Source organism: Lonchura striata, chromosome Z (genome assembly GCF_046129695.1).
Source record: "Lonchura striata isolate bLonStr1 chromosome Z, bLonStr1.mat, whole genome shotgun sequence".
NCBI lineage: Eukaryota > Metazoa > Chordata > Aves > Passeriformes > Estrildidae > Lonchura > Lonchura striata.
This window is the reverse complement of record NC_134642.1, coordinates 69,841,380-69,859,809: the sequence shown is the minus strand read 5'-3', so window position 1 is coordinate 69,859,809 and position 18,430 is coordinate 69,841,380. Positions and strand designations below refer to the sequence as shown.

General features: G+C 36.7%; 1 protein-coding gene across 1 annotated transcript in view; it reads right to left on the bottom strand.

Annotated features, from left to right (window-relative positions):
• TRPM6 (transient receptor potential cation channel subfamily M member 6) overlaps window positions 1-18,430 on the bottom strand; it is an 89,318-nt gene that overhangs the window by 23,618 nt on the left and 47,270 nt on the right. The window contains exons 22-32 of the mRNA XM_077790427.1: window positions 16,857-17,108; window positions 15,701-15,875; window positions 14,147-14,261; window positions 12,326-12,525; window positions 9,990-10,122; window positions 7,086-8,221; window positions 6,266-6,378; window positions 5,236-5,362; window positions 4,224-4,321; window positions 1,836-1,894; window positions 160-252 (exon numbers count right to left, since the gene is read on the bottom strand). Coding sequence (XP_077646553.1) covers window positions 160-252; window positions 1,836-1,894; window positions 4,224-4,321; window positions 5,236-5,362; window positions 6,266-6,378; window positions 7,086-8,221; window positions 9,990-10,122; window positions 12,326-12,525; window positions 14,147-14,261; window positions 15,701-15,875; window positions 16,857-17,108 — 2,501 coding nt within the window. The remainder of the gene's footprint in view (window positions 1-159; window positions 253-1,835; window positions 1,895-4,223; window positions 4,322-5,235; window positions 5,363-6,265; window positions 6,379-7,085; window positions 8,222-9,989; window positions 10,123-12,325; window positions 12,526-14,146; window positions 14,262-15,700; window positions 15,876-16,856; window positions 17,109-18,430) is intronic.

Genomic DNA, 18,430 nt, shown 5'->3' with positions numbered 1-18,430 from the left:
AAATCATTTTCTTTTAAGAGTATGCAACTGTTATGAGTAAAACATGTTTCTCATAAAAAAACTTTCACTTTAAAATAAAAAATAGTTGATAACACATGAAACAATATCTGCTCTACAATCCTTAACTACAGTAAATTAACTTATTTTTGGATTTTGTACTTCAGAACTGTCAGCATGAGAATTGCAGATGGGAATTTAAATGAGTGACAAGCAATGAAAAACTTACTGTCAGTCTCCTCTGGAGCTCTCAATCTGTTTAAAAGCAAATATTGGATATTTTAATGCAACATTTCTGTCATTGAGCTAAAACTAGTACACATGTATCACATGTAAAGATATGTGACACAGCAATCTTAAGGCAAAATAACCCTCAGTGCAATTTTGTTCAACAAAGCCATGAGCAAAAAATCTTCAGGCACTGAAGAACTGACATATTTTTCACGTTTCTTTCTCTGCTTTATGTTGAATTCTTCTTGAGTCTGCACTGCTATCACATCTTTTACATTGCAATAACAGTATCAGTTACAGAGCTTTCAATCACATACACAACTGTTAATTTTTTACTCAATGCTGATATGTATTAACAGTTAGTTGTGTCATTACCATTCGTTGTACAAGAACATAGTTTTTAAATTGGTAATTCTTTAGATCAACAAGTCTGGTTGCAAAAGGCAACTACATTGAAGCAATCTTTGCTACAGAACACAGGAGATATGATTCATCTCATAGACCAGAGATCTCCCACTGAAGACAGCAGACTAAGCAATTGATTCAGGCCACTCAACAGCCCCTACATCCTGCTGGTAAGTCTGCAGTTTGCCTACTCTCTATAAATGATGGGGTCTAAAAAAATATAAAAAGAAAAAACACCCTAAAAACTCCAAAGCCACAACAACAGCAGAACACTCAACCCCCTCCCCTCCTCCTGTCCCCCGCATACTGAGCATGCATAAAACCCCCAGTAACTTTTTTCCTCCTCTCTCCATGGTGAAATCACATGGGATGTGGCAGCTTTCTAGTATCTCCTATTTATTACCTGCACAGTGCTGAAAAAAAAATCTAGAAGAAATTGATGAAAGTAGGAAAGAAAAGGAAAAGGAACATAAAGACAGCACTATATGTCTAAATATACTACTAATATTATGATAATGATTAATCAATCTCGGAAAAAAATTTAAAACCTCACAAGGAAATGGAAACCACTTGTGAAACCAGTATACTTTCACTAAATGGAATCAAAGCTTAATAATGTCTGAAAAAGCATGAAGAAAACTGAGCTAAATATTTAAAAAATGTACAAAAGAGATAAATGAGTCAATGAGAGAAGTTTTCAGGAGATGCTATCATTGAAATTATTAAAAAATTAAACATGCAATTGAACAGTAAAAGCAAATACAGTTTTTCATGTTAACTAGATTGTAACAAGGTCTAATTAAAGATGCTATGGTCATAGAACCATGGAATAACTACAGAATCATAGAATCATTAAGGCTGGAAAATCATCAGGTCCAGCTGTCATCTTAGTGACTGAATTAGAAAATTCAATTACTGTTAGCATTAGAAAGGGTGTCTATTCCACCTAAAATCAAACACTTTATTTAAATGGATCTCTTTGATCCATTAGTAAGATTTTCTTTAGTAAGGAAATCTCTTTAGTAAGATTAGTACTATTTCCTTTAAATAAACTTAAATACACTGAATGGCCTTAATAATCCATGTCTCAGGAATTTGTCATCCTAAGTATATTGTAGAATTGAAATTGAAACCTACAAACTCCACAGGCATCTCTTTCTGAAAACCTGTGATGAGTATCTTAACATACTAATGATACATACGAGGAGTTCCTGTTCAGATTACTTTTCTTGGTGCTTCCAAATATGCTATTACTGAAATCCTAAAAAAAAAAGAAAGATACTTTCACTGGTAAAATATGCACATCTTTATCATATACACATTGCACAGCTCAGCAAGGTACAATCTTGAGAATAACTGTTGATATTGTTTTTGTTAACATAAATAATGACCTTGACAGGCGGGTGAATCATAGCACTGCATATCTACACTAAAATGGAATTCATTTTCTAACATTGCCATTTCCCATGTTCTCCCCAGATATTCAAATTAAATACTCAGGTCACCACCTATATCTCAATACACTCACAAAGCCGGTTAAAGGTCTTCTAATAAGCACAGTATTAGAGAACTTTCTGTATATTGGAAAATTACAGTGTAGGTATAACATTTACTGTTGTTGAAAATAAGCCCTGGAACAGAAGAACATAACACAGTGAGCAGCTTTCCAGGGATATTTAGATCACATATTTTCCACGTCTTATATTTAAAGAAATACTCAAATAATCTTTTAGACTTCAAGCCGTATTAGGAAAAAATGGGCCAGCCAGGTCCTCCTAAGGTGATAGTAAGAAATGGAATTTTTCTTCTCAATAGTATTCAGACCAATTTCAATCCTCAAAAACACACACATACATACACCAAAAAAAGAAGAAAAAAAAGATGTTTAAGGACAGCTAAGTTTAAAGATGAATCAACTAAAATTCAACCTTTAATTTAAACTGAAACTTAAATTTTTTTTTTTCATTTCTCTCATAATTTGAATGTGTACCTTGCTTTGAAGATGAGAAAGTCTTTAACAAAAGCTCCCTACACACACCCTTTGTTCCCTGCTTCTGTCAAGAGGGATTTCTGAACCCTTGGTATGCCATGAGTGAAAAGCTTCACTTTCAGAAAATACGTGTCTTTAAAATACATCATTCTCCAAGTGGAACAGGTGGATACATCAACTTGTTACATCTCAGTGATAAACATAAGCTTTCATAGTCCAGATAGAGGCACAACAATTCAGTGGATACTGGAGACTGTACCTTGGAAGAATAAATAATTTGAAGTTGGTGTTTCAAAAACAACTGGTTTCAGCCCAACTCCAATACAGCTATTAATCAGCATAATGGAAATTTTTACAATTTAAGAAATATCATTCTTGAGTTTTATCCAAATATATCTTAATATGAGCTATGAAACACCAAATTACTTGGTTATTTCACACAGTTTTCCTGACTTTACCTTTATTTTGCCTGGCTGATCCTGTGATTCACAATGCAAAGATTTATTGATTTAGAGTCCAGGTTTCAGTTTTACAGAACACAAAACCAGTAAATTTATTTCTATTTCTCTCTCTCTCTCATCACTTTTTCATTTTTCTCTCTCTCATCACATTTTCCCCGCCATTGTTTAAATTAGGTATTTGGGATTCAAGTTCTACAACATTCAGAACGATGTAATGGAAATTACCTGTTTCATTTCTATTCCTAAAAAAACCCAAACATGATAACATTTTCAATTAAAAATAAGCTGGTCTTTGAAAGATCTTCATTTTAATAACCAAAAGTCCTGTAAGTAAAATCAACAAGGAAGGGTGTTTGGTACTCTTGAAAAGAAAGAGGAAAGTATTCATTCACGTTTCCTTTTCATAATTTATTCTTTGTTAATTTCCTTTCATATCTCTGAGATATCCCTATAAAATTTAGTGAATGACACATTTTCTTCTATTAGCTAGTCCATTTCTTTTATTAGCTACATAATTTTAAAACAGATCATAGTTTTCACAATCCAGATTCCCGCACAAGTCTTCAGGAAATAGAAATTGGTCTAGTTCCATCAAATTCAAGGAGCCTATATTACTTCACACAAGAAGAGAAAGTTTAGATTGTAAAGCTGCAGATTAATTCTGGTAAGTAATAAAATAAACTGTTTATAAGACAATAAATAGTTTAAAAATCCATGCTTTGCAATTCTTAACAGTATTTATCTACCCATTTGCAATAAATTATTATGTGATAAAGTAAGTGCTATGTAGATAACTCTCCAAAATTTTCTTCTAATCCATTCTGCCCACAAGTTCAAGACCAAGTTGTGTGCTCACTCATAGTCTGATCAAATATCAACACATGTCATTTGTGACTAAGCTCATATTCAGAACCACTTGAATATTCAATAATTTAATGTCCTATTTCAATAATCTTAGCAGCTGTTAAATTATTCATTTACTTCCATATGTACACTGTGCCAGCAGAAAACACAGTCTCTCATCTCTCAGAGAGGTATCTCATGACAAAGAAACTCTATTGGCAAATCTAGGGATGACTGTAGAGATACTCTGGGCCCAGCCAAAATTACGGACTAGGATGTGTAATCCTAGGTCTTACCTCTTGAGAATGCCTCAGGTAATCACAGAATGGTATGGTATGCCTACCAAAGTCTGGATTTTTAATTTTCTGGTGCTTGTAATGGAGACGTTCCAAACCTAGTCAAAAGAGAAGTTGCCAGCTGTTTGTAGAAGGTAAATAAGTAACTCTATTATTATAAACTAAGTAGCTACACAGTGTTATAAAATACACACGTATACCCCATATTGTCCCACTAAATGTATAATTGGTAAAAAAAAAATAATTACAGAATTTCATAAGGCTAAACAGACTATTTCCACTTTTTCAGCAGACTTTGGAGTACAGCCCTCCTCTGAGGGCTGAGTACTGAGTGGTACTGAGCCACAGCACTGTCTAGTACTTCTCCCTGCTGCTGCTCAAAGGATGAATCCAGTGAGCCATGTCACAGCAAAGTTGAAAGATGAGATGAATGAGGCATAGAATTTCTGAGAATGAAAGTGATGGAGGATTACTAAATGAAGAGTCAGAATGTCAATCCTTTTCACACCAAAAGAGACAATATAGAATTAATTTCTTCCCTTTGGAGGATGTGTTTCTAAGCAATGAGAAATGAATAATGCAGGCAGAGGATATGCCAAAAAAATAAGTATCACAGCACTGCCTGTGAGGGTAAATATCCTGAAAAATAATGAGTTTATTTTTTTTAATTAGTCAGGATGCCACTTTAGAAGATGTCACTTTAGAAGACACTTCAGGAGAGGATACAAAGACATCACTCTTCCTACTTATTCCTGGAGATTAGTACTCAACCATCTCCCATAGAAGACAGGCAGTGGTCCCAAACAAATTCACCTGATCTTCCATCCATCTTATTACTCTTTTGCTTCTTCAATGTTGCATCAAATAACCATGACAAACTAAGTCTAATTCTATAAAAAAATTATGCCATAAGGTGAAAATGGCAAAAATAACACTTGGTTTTTCTGAATTATATTTACTGTTTCATTTTAAAAGCTGTTCTGAAGTTCACTTTTTGTAACATACAACATACTTAGCTGACTGAAATTAGACACGGTGAGCCAATTCTTGCTGTGTTTTTCTTGCTCATCCCAGACATTGATTTCTGCAGGCTCGGAGTTCACTTGAGTGTTCTGGGGGCAATCATCCACTCTAATCACCTGCCACACAGACAAAACAATACTGAATTACAGGATGACTAGCATCTCCAGCTCCTCTAACAGCATATGATGTGGCCTTTTAGAGCATCTCTGAAATGCCAATGAATGAATGAATGCACTCCCAACTGAGAAATATTTTCCCAGTGTTGCTACAAACTGCAGAAGACATGTTGCTTTTGTCTAGCAAGTACTGCAGTCTCACGCTATTTGAACTTTGAGACCTAATACCTTGACAGATACTAGATTTCAAAGTTCAAGTCCAAGACCCTTTGCTGACCTGTGTATCTTATGTAAACAAACCAATCTTCAGTATTCAACTCATTAAACAGTGATAATTCTTTCCAGATAATGAAGACCCTAGAAATTTCTTTGTCGGTGCTAGAAATAGATTTTTATTTATGAACACATGGACACAGTTGCAAAAGTAGCCCCAGATGTATACACAGTCATTTAGGTTCTGCAACGTGCTAAATGTTTGATGGATTCAGAGAAAAGTCTATGGAACACTTGCCGGCAGGAGACAATGTTATGAGGCCTATCTTGCCTGAGTACAGTTATAAAACCCCTGGATATGGTCACTGCTTCAGTCTACTCTAGATCACACGAAACCTCCACAAGTTCTCCTGACAGCTGAAATGCAACAACTGATTTATGTTTCTCACCACAAAATCAGTATCAGCATGGTATACCAAAGTCCTTGGATGCCAGCAAATTCAAAACAGAAATCTCACACATCCAAAAAAAAGTAAAATTGAACCAAACCTAGACACCCACAGGAGATGCTGCAGTTTGTGTGCAGTGTTTTAAATGTATGCATTTTCAATTAAATCACACTGCAGAACTGTTCCTAAGGAACAAAAAAGACAATTTTGAGATTTACAATTCTCTTGCATCTGCCCATACCGGCACCTGAAGAAGTTTTTGATCCCTCTTTCCTCTCCCAGAATTTCTGTCTCTGTTTTGCTGTTTTGCTTTTGTTGCCTCACTGTGGTGTAGCTCACAGGATCCTGAAGATTCTGCAGGAAAGAGTCAAAAAACACTTTTAAGCTACAGAGTTTCTGTTTACTAAGGGAAAATCTGATAGGACTGAGAACTGGCACATGTCTAAAGCAATCTGAAAAAGAGTTGTTATATCCAAACAGTATTCAAGCAGTTCCATGCAAAGATGCACCATCCCAAGACATAAAACAACTAATGTCATCTATCACCTCATACTATTCATAATTAAAACTGGAATTTGATGTATTTTAATGCTTGGTAAGCAAACTTGATGGTAGACAGAGAGGTATTTAAACTGACTACAGAAATGTGTGCCTTTTCATTCTCCATTCACCCATCTCTGATACTGCTAATGTATCCCCACAGGATCATGTAAAGTATTTTGGTTCCTGCAACTCTGTCTTTGCATCCCCAGGGCAAGAGACTTCCCCACAGTGACCACAATCCTTCTGCCACCTGGCTGTGTAGCCACAGACATGGAGATTCCATGAGATGGGGCAGATCAGGGTGGCTGACACACAGATGTCTTGCAGCTTGGATCCCAGGCACACTTTGAATATTCCCAACACCCAGACCCACACATACAAAGTGAAAGAGAAGCTATGGACTTTCACCTACTATCCTCCACTGCAGCTAATACCTTCTGGGTGCAAATGAAACATTTTTGTGATGTCTTGGATTCTCTAGTAGGAGATACTGTACACACTTTATGTTTTATAATTACCGCTTACAGCCTTGCACACTTTCCCTGATCTCTCTTTCTTAGGGGACGGTAAGCTGTTGCTTCTGCAGAAACTCCAGTTTCTCCAGAGAGGGCTGATCCAGAAGGAGATGCTTCGCTTCAGCCTGTTCTGAGAGATGCTGCTGCTGTGACATGACTTGACAGAGTTGTAGGAGAAAGACTTCAAATCACTTAACTGGACATCCCTGGTGAGATTATTCTGGCAATTGTTGTCCCTGTCATAGGAGGAAGGTAGGTACAGAGCTTTCTTCTTTGAATCTGAGATGAAAACTCCTTTTTCATCACCTTCAGAGAATCCCCAGTTCACATAACCACCTTCAGTTTCTTCCCTGTCTTCACAGGGGGATGCTGCACTTTCTTCAATATCCAGCGGTAGCTGGAGATCAAGGGGATGAGCAGCTTCTGCAGCATTAATCTTTTCTGATGGCAAATGAATAATGAAATCTCTCTGGCTCCATTGGTAACCTTCTGTTTCTTTGCCAAGGAAGCTGATACCTGGCAAGTTTTGAGGAACCACAACACTACTTTGCACGTCATCTCTGAATGCCTCATCCTTGTACTTGGCAGCAGTGTTCAAAAAGGACAAATTTAAGGTGACATCCTCAGAAAAAGACCCTCCCTGATGGTCAGGGGGCACCAGCAAAAACTGCCCATACCTAGGAGTCGACTTTGTCTCAGAAGTTACTCCTGAAGTGAGTGTGTCTGTTTCTATTTCTACTTTTTTAGAGTTGTCTTCTACCACCTTGTTACTCTCAGACTTCAAGAGTTTGCAGTGTGATGGAGACTGAGTCCTTACCAAGCTCCGTAAGAGGGAGGGTGGCATGCTGTAATAGTGGTATTTCTTGTCATACAAGCCTTCCAGGCTGCTCAAGGTCTTTGAATAAAATGCATTGCTCCAGCTATGGGGCTGCTTCCTACAGGTTTGATGTTTTGTGTCAGCCAGTAAGGCTTCTTTCACCTTCAAGGTGTCTACAGCTGAAAGCACTTTCAGGATGTCCACTGTCAGGGCAGACAGGTCTTGCAAATGTCCTAGATGGCTGTCCAGGGAGAGTAAAGACTCCTTGATATAAAATACCTTCTCATGCACTTCTTTAAGTTGTTGAAACATCTCTTCCACTCTAGGTAGAAAAAGAAAACATAACTAAAATACTACCTAAGTAGCAAAAGAAAACATAACTAAGATACCAAAACATAGGTCTTTACATCTGTTTGAGAGATGATGAAAGAAACCATTAATACATTTCAAAAAGTCAGTGTTTCAAACAGGCTTTTTTTTTTTAATGGTAACTTTCATTATCATTAATATCTGCATTTGACAAAAAGCAGCCAACTACCAGTGGGTTTCTTAAGGAAATGAACATTTTGCTCATGGAGTACCTATTTTAAAAATTGCTGTTTTCTTACTAATACCCTTTAACTGCCATAGAACTACTAAAACATTGATGTCAGATTACATTGGGTATGGCTGCAAATGAAGTATACTTCCTGTCAGTAGGCATTCTGTATTTTACATTTCTTGTGAAAGCATGAGAAGGAAAAAGCTCACACAAAATCTTTAATCCTGCATTTTTCAAATACTAGGGACTGCTGAGAAACTGGTCTTCCCAAGAACACATTTGGCCTCTGGAAGCAGATTCTATACATCTTATGGCATCGGTTATCTTCAGGTAAAATTTAACTGCCCAAAAAACCTAAGCCTTATTTATTATCCTCAAATCCCCAGTGAAAAGTGGAGGAGCTTCTTGGCCTGGAATTAAATCCTTTTAACCAAATCATTATCTTTATATTTCCTGAAGATACTCTCTGATATTTTATCACTAAGACAATGATAAGCTAGCTGCAGGGAATATGCAGAAGTAATTTCTTTCCTTTGTCACAAAGTAACTAAAATATGTAGTATTAAGACATTGCTGTATAAAATTAAGGACCAATGTTCCAGAACACTTTGTTCATCTAAATTAACTTCTTGAATTAACATTATGTGATGCTGTGAAGAGTGTACCCCTTTAACCATGTGCACACTGCATGGGTCTGGGGATGCAATTCTGTCAGCAAGGCTTCCCAGACAGATCTGGCATGCACCTCAAGCAGATGCGGATACAGACACAGACACAGTTCCATCAAATTCACAAGGCTTATGCACTCAGGAAAAAAAATCCTTTCCAGATATATATTTATCTAGTAAATGAAACTTTCTTGAAGTAATCAATTCTGCAGTTTCTGAACAAAACTACTTATTTAATTTCTTTTAGAGGGGATGTTTCTTTTGCTTCTGTGTTTAATTTTAATACGCAGAAAATAATGTTATGCTTTCTCTAGGCAAAACAGATTTGTTAGATGAAATCAGTGTTGACATTCAGTAAGACTTTTTATAGTGTTCATTTTTTCTAACTAATCCCATTAAACGTAATCATTGATTTGCCATTGATTTCAACAGAAAGCTTATGTTTATTGATATTGTATAAATCAAGACACTACATTGCAAATAATGCTACAATGGTTTTCTGGTTGTTTCTGTAAACAGCAATTATGCCAAATCACAAGCACTACTCTGTGTCCCTACACTACTAAGCTTTTATGTAAAATTGGATATTGTATGCTGTTCTCTGGCTTGCTTTTATAGTGCTACCTGATCTGCACAAGTGAAACTGAGCAGCACTTCACTGTGCACACTGCACAGGTCTGGTGATGCAATTCTGTCAGCAAGGCTTCTCAGACAAATCTGACATACACTTCAAACAGATGCAGACACAGAAACAGACACAGTTCCATCAAATGCATAGGCATGTTCAGAGTGGCCATAACGAGGTCCAAAAGCATTAACTTATCAAAGCCTTTTTATATGACAAGTTTATACAAAGAACATAAATATGCATCAAAACACACCTTTCTGTGGTCAAACGGATCCTTTCACTGCCACTGGAACTCAGGTTTTCGTTCTTTTCAAGAAAATATTCTTCTACACACTGTTCCTCAAAGTCATGGAGTTTCTTTAACTCCTCATCACTCAGGTAGAGCTCTGAATAAAGGAAGTAGGAATCAGTGTGAAGCATGTTAATAATTGCAATTATGTATAAGCATGCATGATGGGAAAAAAAGGAAAAATATTCAGTCAAACTTGTTTACGCTCCCTCCCTTGACAAGAATGAATTTGGCCTTGAGTAGGAAGTCTCAAATACATGAAAATGTGGGATTTTGTCTTTCCTTACATAGGGAACAAAACCACACAGGCAAAAATTCCAGTACACTCCTCTTTAAAGCCTCAAAAATACATATTTTAATGGCTGCTCACAAAGATTAATTTCCTCACAAATATTTTCCTTTACTTTTTTATACTTGTGTCATTCACAAGATATGAACATGTATTACAGAAGTTTCACTCCATTTTGTCCCAGGCATTCATTTAGAGCTAGTCACCTACAACAATTACAGTCCATTTAGGTGCTAAAAACAGCAAAGCTTTTTTTTTTTTTTTTTTTTTACTCCTGATTGGTTAATATGCTCATATCTATAAAACATTAATATATCCTCAATTAAAGTTCAAATTTACAAAACATTAAGACCTTCCACCCCAATATTATTGGGGTTTTGAAAAAAAGCATTCAGAAGTTTAAAACTCCATAACTTGGGCTGCCCAAGGTGCTATTCTAGCACACCAAGACTTCTGAGAGAATAGCTCCATTACAAGGCAGTATAAAGAAACGCATATGGTGGAAAGCTGCTTCTCTGGTTCAAACTCCAAATTTTCCAAGCTCCTCTTTTCTGTCCTTTTTTATGTACCAAAGTCCTCACTGTATTTGCTAGAGAGGTGCCTGTTCCAAGCAACAAGGCAGTGTTTGCTACAAGGACGTAGTACTCAACTGCAACACACAGCTTAGCAGTTACGACCCCCCCATGGTGTTCTGGGGTTCCCCCTCTCACTTCAAATGAGGCTTCATCACCTTCCAGACACTTTTCTCCTCTATTTGACCTGTGTTCCTTCCTCCAAAATTTTTCTCTGTATCTTGGTATTGATTTTCCACAGGGTGGCCCTGGGTACTTGTTGTGAAAACCAGTAAAAGATGACAACACAAAAAATAAAGTAAGAGAAAGCTATCAAGCAAAAGTGTATAGAAAAGGTCCCCAGAGGTGCCTAAACAGAAAAAAAAAAAAACCTCTCCTGAGAGAAATGTAAGGAAGCCACAAACCCTCTTCTGTGCAAGGATTTTTAGATGTGCTAAGCAGGGTTTCAGTTTTCCTTCAGCCTAATGCTCCTTACAAGATACCCTTTATGCTTTGCCACTGACTTATGCTGTGCTTGCACATAAAACAAGCAATGGCACTTCAAAGGCAGGCTGGTGTATCCAGTTGTGATGGGAGAGCTGAATCAGGGAGCAGCAGTATAGCAGTTCAGCATTGACTAGGTAAGTCTGTTTTTGAGCTCTGTAACCACCTGTGAGCATGCCAAGTATCTTCAAGGATTCATGTTCAGCAGAGAAAATTCTAAGTGAGGCACACAGGGTCTGCCCACCTCTATTATAAAGCATCAAGGGCATACGTTGCATCAAAAAGGATGAGTCTGTATAATACTAGATACCAGTGCTTCCCAGTGTTTTTTTAGATATGATTACAGTCACCTCTTCCCCATTTCCCTGCCTCACACCCACCGCCAAGCCCCGCTACTGAGTATTCATGTCCATCCCAGCATCCTGAGGTCCCTTTCCCACAACAGCTCAGGCTACTCCTGTCAGAGACAGTGGGACAGGGAATTGGCATCACTTTAAGAAGGCTTTAGGAAAGACCTGGCATGAAGAAGTCCAGGCTAGGAAAAATGCAGAAGGTAAGGTGCAATGATAAGCCAGTGCAGAAAGGGACAGAAGCAGCAAGGAGGTGGGAAGCCTCTCTGCATCTGCAATTACTGGATCTCCTCTACCCTTGGGCTCTGCAGCTACTTTCCCCCAGGTAATGAAAAAGGAATTACTGATCTTTTCATGAAAAACATACAGAAACTTATGCCTTTGGCACAGCTTAATTTCTTTTAAAACAATAAATTATTTCGTTCCTACAGAATAAGTTGCTGTCCCTTTACTTCAGCTCAGAGTTTGAGGTATCTTGACTGATGCTCAGTATGTAGCACAGCAACAGCTAACTACAAAGCAAAGCATTTCCCCTCTTTTTTTTTGGAACTCAACTCCACAGTGATGAGAGTGACAATGAACTATATCTTTTAGTTCCCAGCTTACTTAGTCCAACATCGCCTTCCTCTTGGTCCAACTCATTTGGGGGCTGATGGTGGAAGATGCGTTTTATCAGAAGCCCAATGTGGCTCAGGAGGATGAACGGTGGAGGCAGCCATGGCTTCTCATGGTAGGTCATGATGTAGCGATAACGGTTGTACTTCCAGAGCTTGTTGGATATGGACTTCAAATCAAAGTAAACATTACTGAGGAGAGAGCCACAGAAGGAGAGGGGAAGGAGGGTAAAACATTCATGTGAGGAATGCTTCAATATAGCACATGACACTTCTCTACAGATCTAATCTGACACTGGTCCCATTCCTCCAGTGAGGTAAATCAGCTTAGCAGTTCATGTGCCTGCAGCTGGTGCACTTAGAATGAGATCTTCAAAGCTGCCTAACAGCTTTGGAGATCCAATTCCCATTCACATTAATGGGAGCTGGGCAAAAGATGCCACTGACATGGCTTTGAAATCCTAGTCATGATATTTAAATTTTAATACATACTCTGACTGAAAATTCAGCATTATTTGCCTCTTTGGACTGGATTAAAAGTAAGTGTCAGACTAAGGGAAAACTTTAACAAAATAGGCTGCAGCTACATGAGCCATTCTTCTGCAGAATACTCATTGGAGCTGTAAAATTATCAAACGTGACTGCACTGAATAATTTTCTGTGTCTTCTACTATGACAGACCCAAGCACAGGAGAGAAATGTTGTCATTTCTAGCATTTCATTTCTAGTAATTTCAGATGCACTGTCATTCTACATAGTTAACACATAATCACAAAAACATCAACTGTCCTTCTGAGAGCATAATTAAATGTATCCTCATACCCACCCATTTCTGGTCCCACTTCTGGAACAATCAAATCACTACGCAGAAGATTTACCATATCATCAATACATTAGTTCCAGAAAGAATTCAGATAACAATTTCATACATGTAAAATAATACATAATGTATTAAATAATAGCTTGATTCCTTGACACAATTTCAGGAAAGGGATTTCTTATTGGAAGTGGAAATAAAATGGGTTTTGATAGTTCAGGTTTTCTTGCATATGAATGAGTTATTTTAAAATTTGAATTTTTTTAACCTACAGCTGACATTTTCTTCCCCAGAAATGCTAGAACTTTAAGAAAAGATAAATAACTGCTTGCGTTAGGCTGTTCTTTACTAATATTTTACAGAACTTGCTCCACTACAAGGGGTTAATGTTAAAACATGAAGCATTAGAATTACTAAAAAGACACTGATAAGTGTTATGAATTACTATAGAATTACTATAAAGACCTTTTGTACTGTGGCAGCAGACATTAAAAGGCAAATTTTTGGGAACACTACTGTTAAATTTCAGTCTACAACATATGAGATTGCTTAAAGTAAGAATTTTCAAATTATTTCCTAAAGGAAAAGCATACTCCTACTTTATCCTCTTCACTTGAACACCTTTCACTTATCTGCTAGTTTAAAACTTGGCCTCCCCTATTATGAATGTTATATAGAATCTTAGCACAACAAATACAACTTTTAGGAAGGGAAAATTACTTCACAGATTAATTAATGCTGGGGTTTTTACCAACTGCAATTGTCCACTCTCATTCTTTTTAAGTGACAAAGAGTTTAGCTGTCTTCTCACTATCCCTTTCCTTGCACCATCTAGCTAGTGCCATTCTTTCCTTTATCTGGCTTACCCCCATGGCTGATGGGGTACAACACTGCCAGCAATGTGCCCTTGCTGGGGCAATTTTGGTGAAAACCTTTCCAGAAGTGCAGGCAGAAGATACATTAATTGCTTTTGTAGCAATATACCAAGGTACCTACTTAAAAAATGCAATGAGCAAGTTGACCATGATGATGTACTGCACAAAAAGATAGACAGCTTGCAGAAACGGTGTGAGAAAGGAGCCAGGAGGACAGTCTTCATTGGCTTCACAAACTGGAAACGAAGGACACACAGAGCATGGGTAGCACAGAAACCAGAGCAGAGCACAGCAATGGACTGTGCTTCTCATTTGTCCCAGCAAGAAACAGAATAGTCCTAACTAAATTTCACAGAGATTAATCACTAAATTTCCAAATTGAAGATTGACCTCTACCAAAGAGACCTCTTTGTGCTACTACTGCCTTAGTTACCAATGTTCAGAAGATGTAGACACCACTTCATACATATCAATTCTTATGCCAGACATTCCACTTTTAGTTAAAGGGAGATACGCAGCTGATATGTATTTGGGGGATGACTTTTACCCAAGTAAGCCGAAATCCAAATCTTTGATCTTTAAGACAGGAGCACCACAGGCGTAAAGCAGCAAATAATGGAAATTAGGGGATCCCTTCTGATGTTTTTAAATCAAAATAAAGTCAAAATAAATACTTCTCAATCTTTTTAATTTCTAATCAAATTTAACTCTTTTGAGGAAACTTTGAAACATACTTAAAAAGAAGCAGCCCTAAATTCAGGATATATTCTGCAGGATAAAGAGTCACTAGAGAAATCATAGCTTTATTTGGGAAGTGTCAAATTTCTAAAGGTTTAGAATTATTAAGTGATTAAATGGATTAAACTGGGAAACTTAACAGTGTGCTTTCATTAAAATAATTTTGATTTATATAACCAAAATACATGTGACTGTTTCAGCAGTAAATAAGGATGCAACGTGGCAGATTATTTTAATGAATGGGGTCTGTGCTGAACTATGTACCTTAAATATATATATTTCTTTTTGCATGACTACTTTTCTACATTAGGGACTTTTCTATTTTACTTATACCTTTAGTCAGTAGCATGAGAGTGCCTTACATCTATAATGCTTAAATATCTCTGGAGTGCCTGTTCCTCTCTCTTACTGAAAAAAGGTCAAAGCCATAATCAAGATACATGATTTTTCCTATTTACATAGATTGGTTCTATTTTTCCTATGTGCACATGGTTTATCTGTTTAAGAATGGTACCAGGTACATTATCTCTCTCTTTCTTTTCCTCTTTTATTCTTTCTTCCTTAAAGGCAACTTTTCTCTTTTCTCCAAGAGATTAGCAACTTTGGATTGGAAATTTGTTTCACTGACAGATCCCCTGACCAGGAAGTAGCTTAGTATTAGTTCCTATGCACTATAACCTGATATTTGCAGGATATTTAATTTGAAACACTAAATTTGAAGTGCTTAGAGTTTAAACCAGTTTAGTTTTCACAAAGAAGCTCATATTTTCAATTTCATTCATGCAATATTACTCAGTACAGACATATATATACTGGAATCAGAACTGTTTAAGGAAGAACAGACTTAGTAGGTAGTAAAAACTCAGGAGACCAAAATAGACATGCTTCTGCACATATTTAATTTAAGCTATTGAGGTATAGTCTCAATATTACCTACCATCTATTTCTCCAGCATAGACCTCACCAAACATCATCCAGTAGGGCTGAAATACAATATCTCTTGCCAGTGTCCAAGAAGGAGGCTCCTCTGGTGAAAGAATCGCCTTTCGTGACACCCCAAAACTCAACAGGACTATGGCCATCATGATCACAATATAGAACATGTTTCCTGTCTGGAAGACATGTTTGCATAAAAGAATTAATTGTGTTAATTATATGTAAAAGAGTGCTCATTCATTCATTTAGCACTCTTCATTATATAAAGAGTATTCATTTTAGGGAAGAGTATCAATCATTGTTTTTACAAATCAGAATATAAAAGCAGGGGTAATCATGAATATATATGAATAATAATACGCTAAAGGAAATAAAAATATTTTGTTTCTATGACCTAGACTACATGAGCATTTTATAGATGTTAAAATCATACTAGACCAAAAAAGCCACAAGTCCTACTTGCTTCATGTGTGCCTCTTATATCTTAAGCAAGATCTAAAAAATGCGGAGATCTTACAATTATTTTGTTCAGTTGTTCTTTCAAAATGAGAGAAGGAACAGCAGTGAAAATTACTTTGCTTCTAAACAATTACCATGAAAGACAGAATATAAATGTATTAAGAAGAGAATTCTCTGTAACCGAGGCAAATAACTAGGAATTTTCACGTTCCCTAGGACTAGACAGCTGTACAGCAACAGTTCTTACAGCAAAAGAGAAACAAGATTAACTTTGATTTCACAGAAATTTTGACAGATAAATGGGGATATAGTTATTTGAATTAAAAAACAAAATAATAATGAAACTATTCCCAAGATTTAGGGGAATAATCTGTCACAGTGAGCCCATCTCCAAGAGGCAGTGACTTTTCTTTCTCCTGTTACCAAGCTAGATTGGCAAACTAACTCAAATGCAACCCTTCTCTAGGAAATGAAGTAAAAAATTACTTTTGTGAATAAAGCAATTTAATTAATAAATTAAAGAAAAGTATAATCTGATTATGGTCAACTCACAAACAAAAAAATCATGGTATTTTCAAGTAAAACATTCACTGTGAACCATTAGACTACTTCTCCTTTTCTGTAATTTCTGAACTTTAAATATTCCTGAAGGTAGATGCCTTAGCCACAGAAATATTGATCCAAAGCACAGTACTTACCATCTTCCCAACCATTGTCAGGTATGGGCCAGCATGCTGATTCACAGCAAAAAGATCAAGGAGCCGAGTATACCAAAATATGATATCCAAGCAGTAAAGCACCCTCCCTGCAGTTTGAACAGGGGGGTTGGACCACCGCAAACCAAAACCAATCATAAACAGGATGATAGCTACAGAATCAGTAAAATTCCAGTATTCATAAATCCACACCTTCACCTTTTGGCAGAATTTTCCAGGTTCTGAGATAAATACCTGATTAGAATTGGAGTAAAAACATGATAAAATACCATTTAAATCACATACATATATTATTTGACCTTTTCTGTCTGAATTATTTCATATTTGGGAATATATCATTGGGCTGTTTGGAAAGGTATAATTTCCTCCCATTTTACTTTTTTTTCTTTTGTCTTAGACCAATTTATTGCATATTACCATTCACCATCAATTTAGATTTTTTACTTAATCTATAGTGTCACATTGCTAAAGTATGCCACATCAAATGGGATAGCTCTTCCTGAAAAAAAAATAGTTCCTGAATCTGAATCCATTCACTAAAGGACACATACCTCAGGGGAAGAGAGCAACCAGTAAAGAATTTTTATGCACACATATTATTAGAAATTAACAAGCATTTTATAGAGGAATGGTCATGACCTGCAGCAGCCTTTTCATTAACCCATAAGTTATGGAAAATACCAGCCTAACCTTGCCACTGGGAATATAACTAATGTCCTTTATTTCAAACAAAAAATATAAAGATCCTTGTATTCTGTCAAGGGCAGGTTAAAAAAAGGAGTGTTAGCAACTAGCAAGGTAAAGAATGAAATGTACTCCTTGAACTGTAAGGTGACCCAAAGGGATTTTAAGCTTCACTGAGCAAGTATGTGAAGTGGAATCCTTGGGAGGAGGCAAATAAAACGTTTGCACATTGCCGCAATTGAGGGCAAATTATGCAGTGCTATGTGAGATCACACTGATAAGTACCAAGTAAAGGAGATATTTTGAAACATTATGCCCTGATCTTGCAAGAATTTATGCATATAAACACATTAACGTAGACAAGTGATCTAGACTAACTCACATAAGTAACTAGTTGCAGGGCCTAAGGCTTCAGCAATTATTTGATACAATCTAGAGAAACAGAGGTTTGCAGCTATATATAACAAGGTCCCCAGCAGCTAAGCAACTGCATGGCTAAAATAGACTGTCCTACAAAGTCTTTGCCAGCAGACCAGAACTAGAACATGGATAAAGAAAATCAAGTAAAGACATAAATTTCAAAGTGTCCAACCAATGATACTAGAAAGAAGTGCTGTTCTTTCTGCTGTCCCAGCATCATGATGGTGCAAGAGCACAGCAGTGATTTCAAAAGTGCTTGCTATTTTACATTTAACATTTTAACATTTTTCTCAATTAAGAAATCCTGGTATAGATTTTTCCAGTCCTATCTCATGCTGATACTTGCAAGTCTGTTCAAGATGTAATATATTCCCAGTATTTTACTGTCCCTTGGAATCTTTCACCTTTCTCATACTGATTTCACAGTCTTCTGAGTGATCTGTATTTGCAGT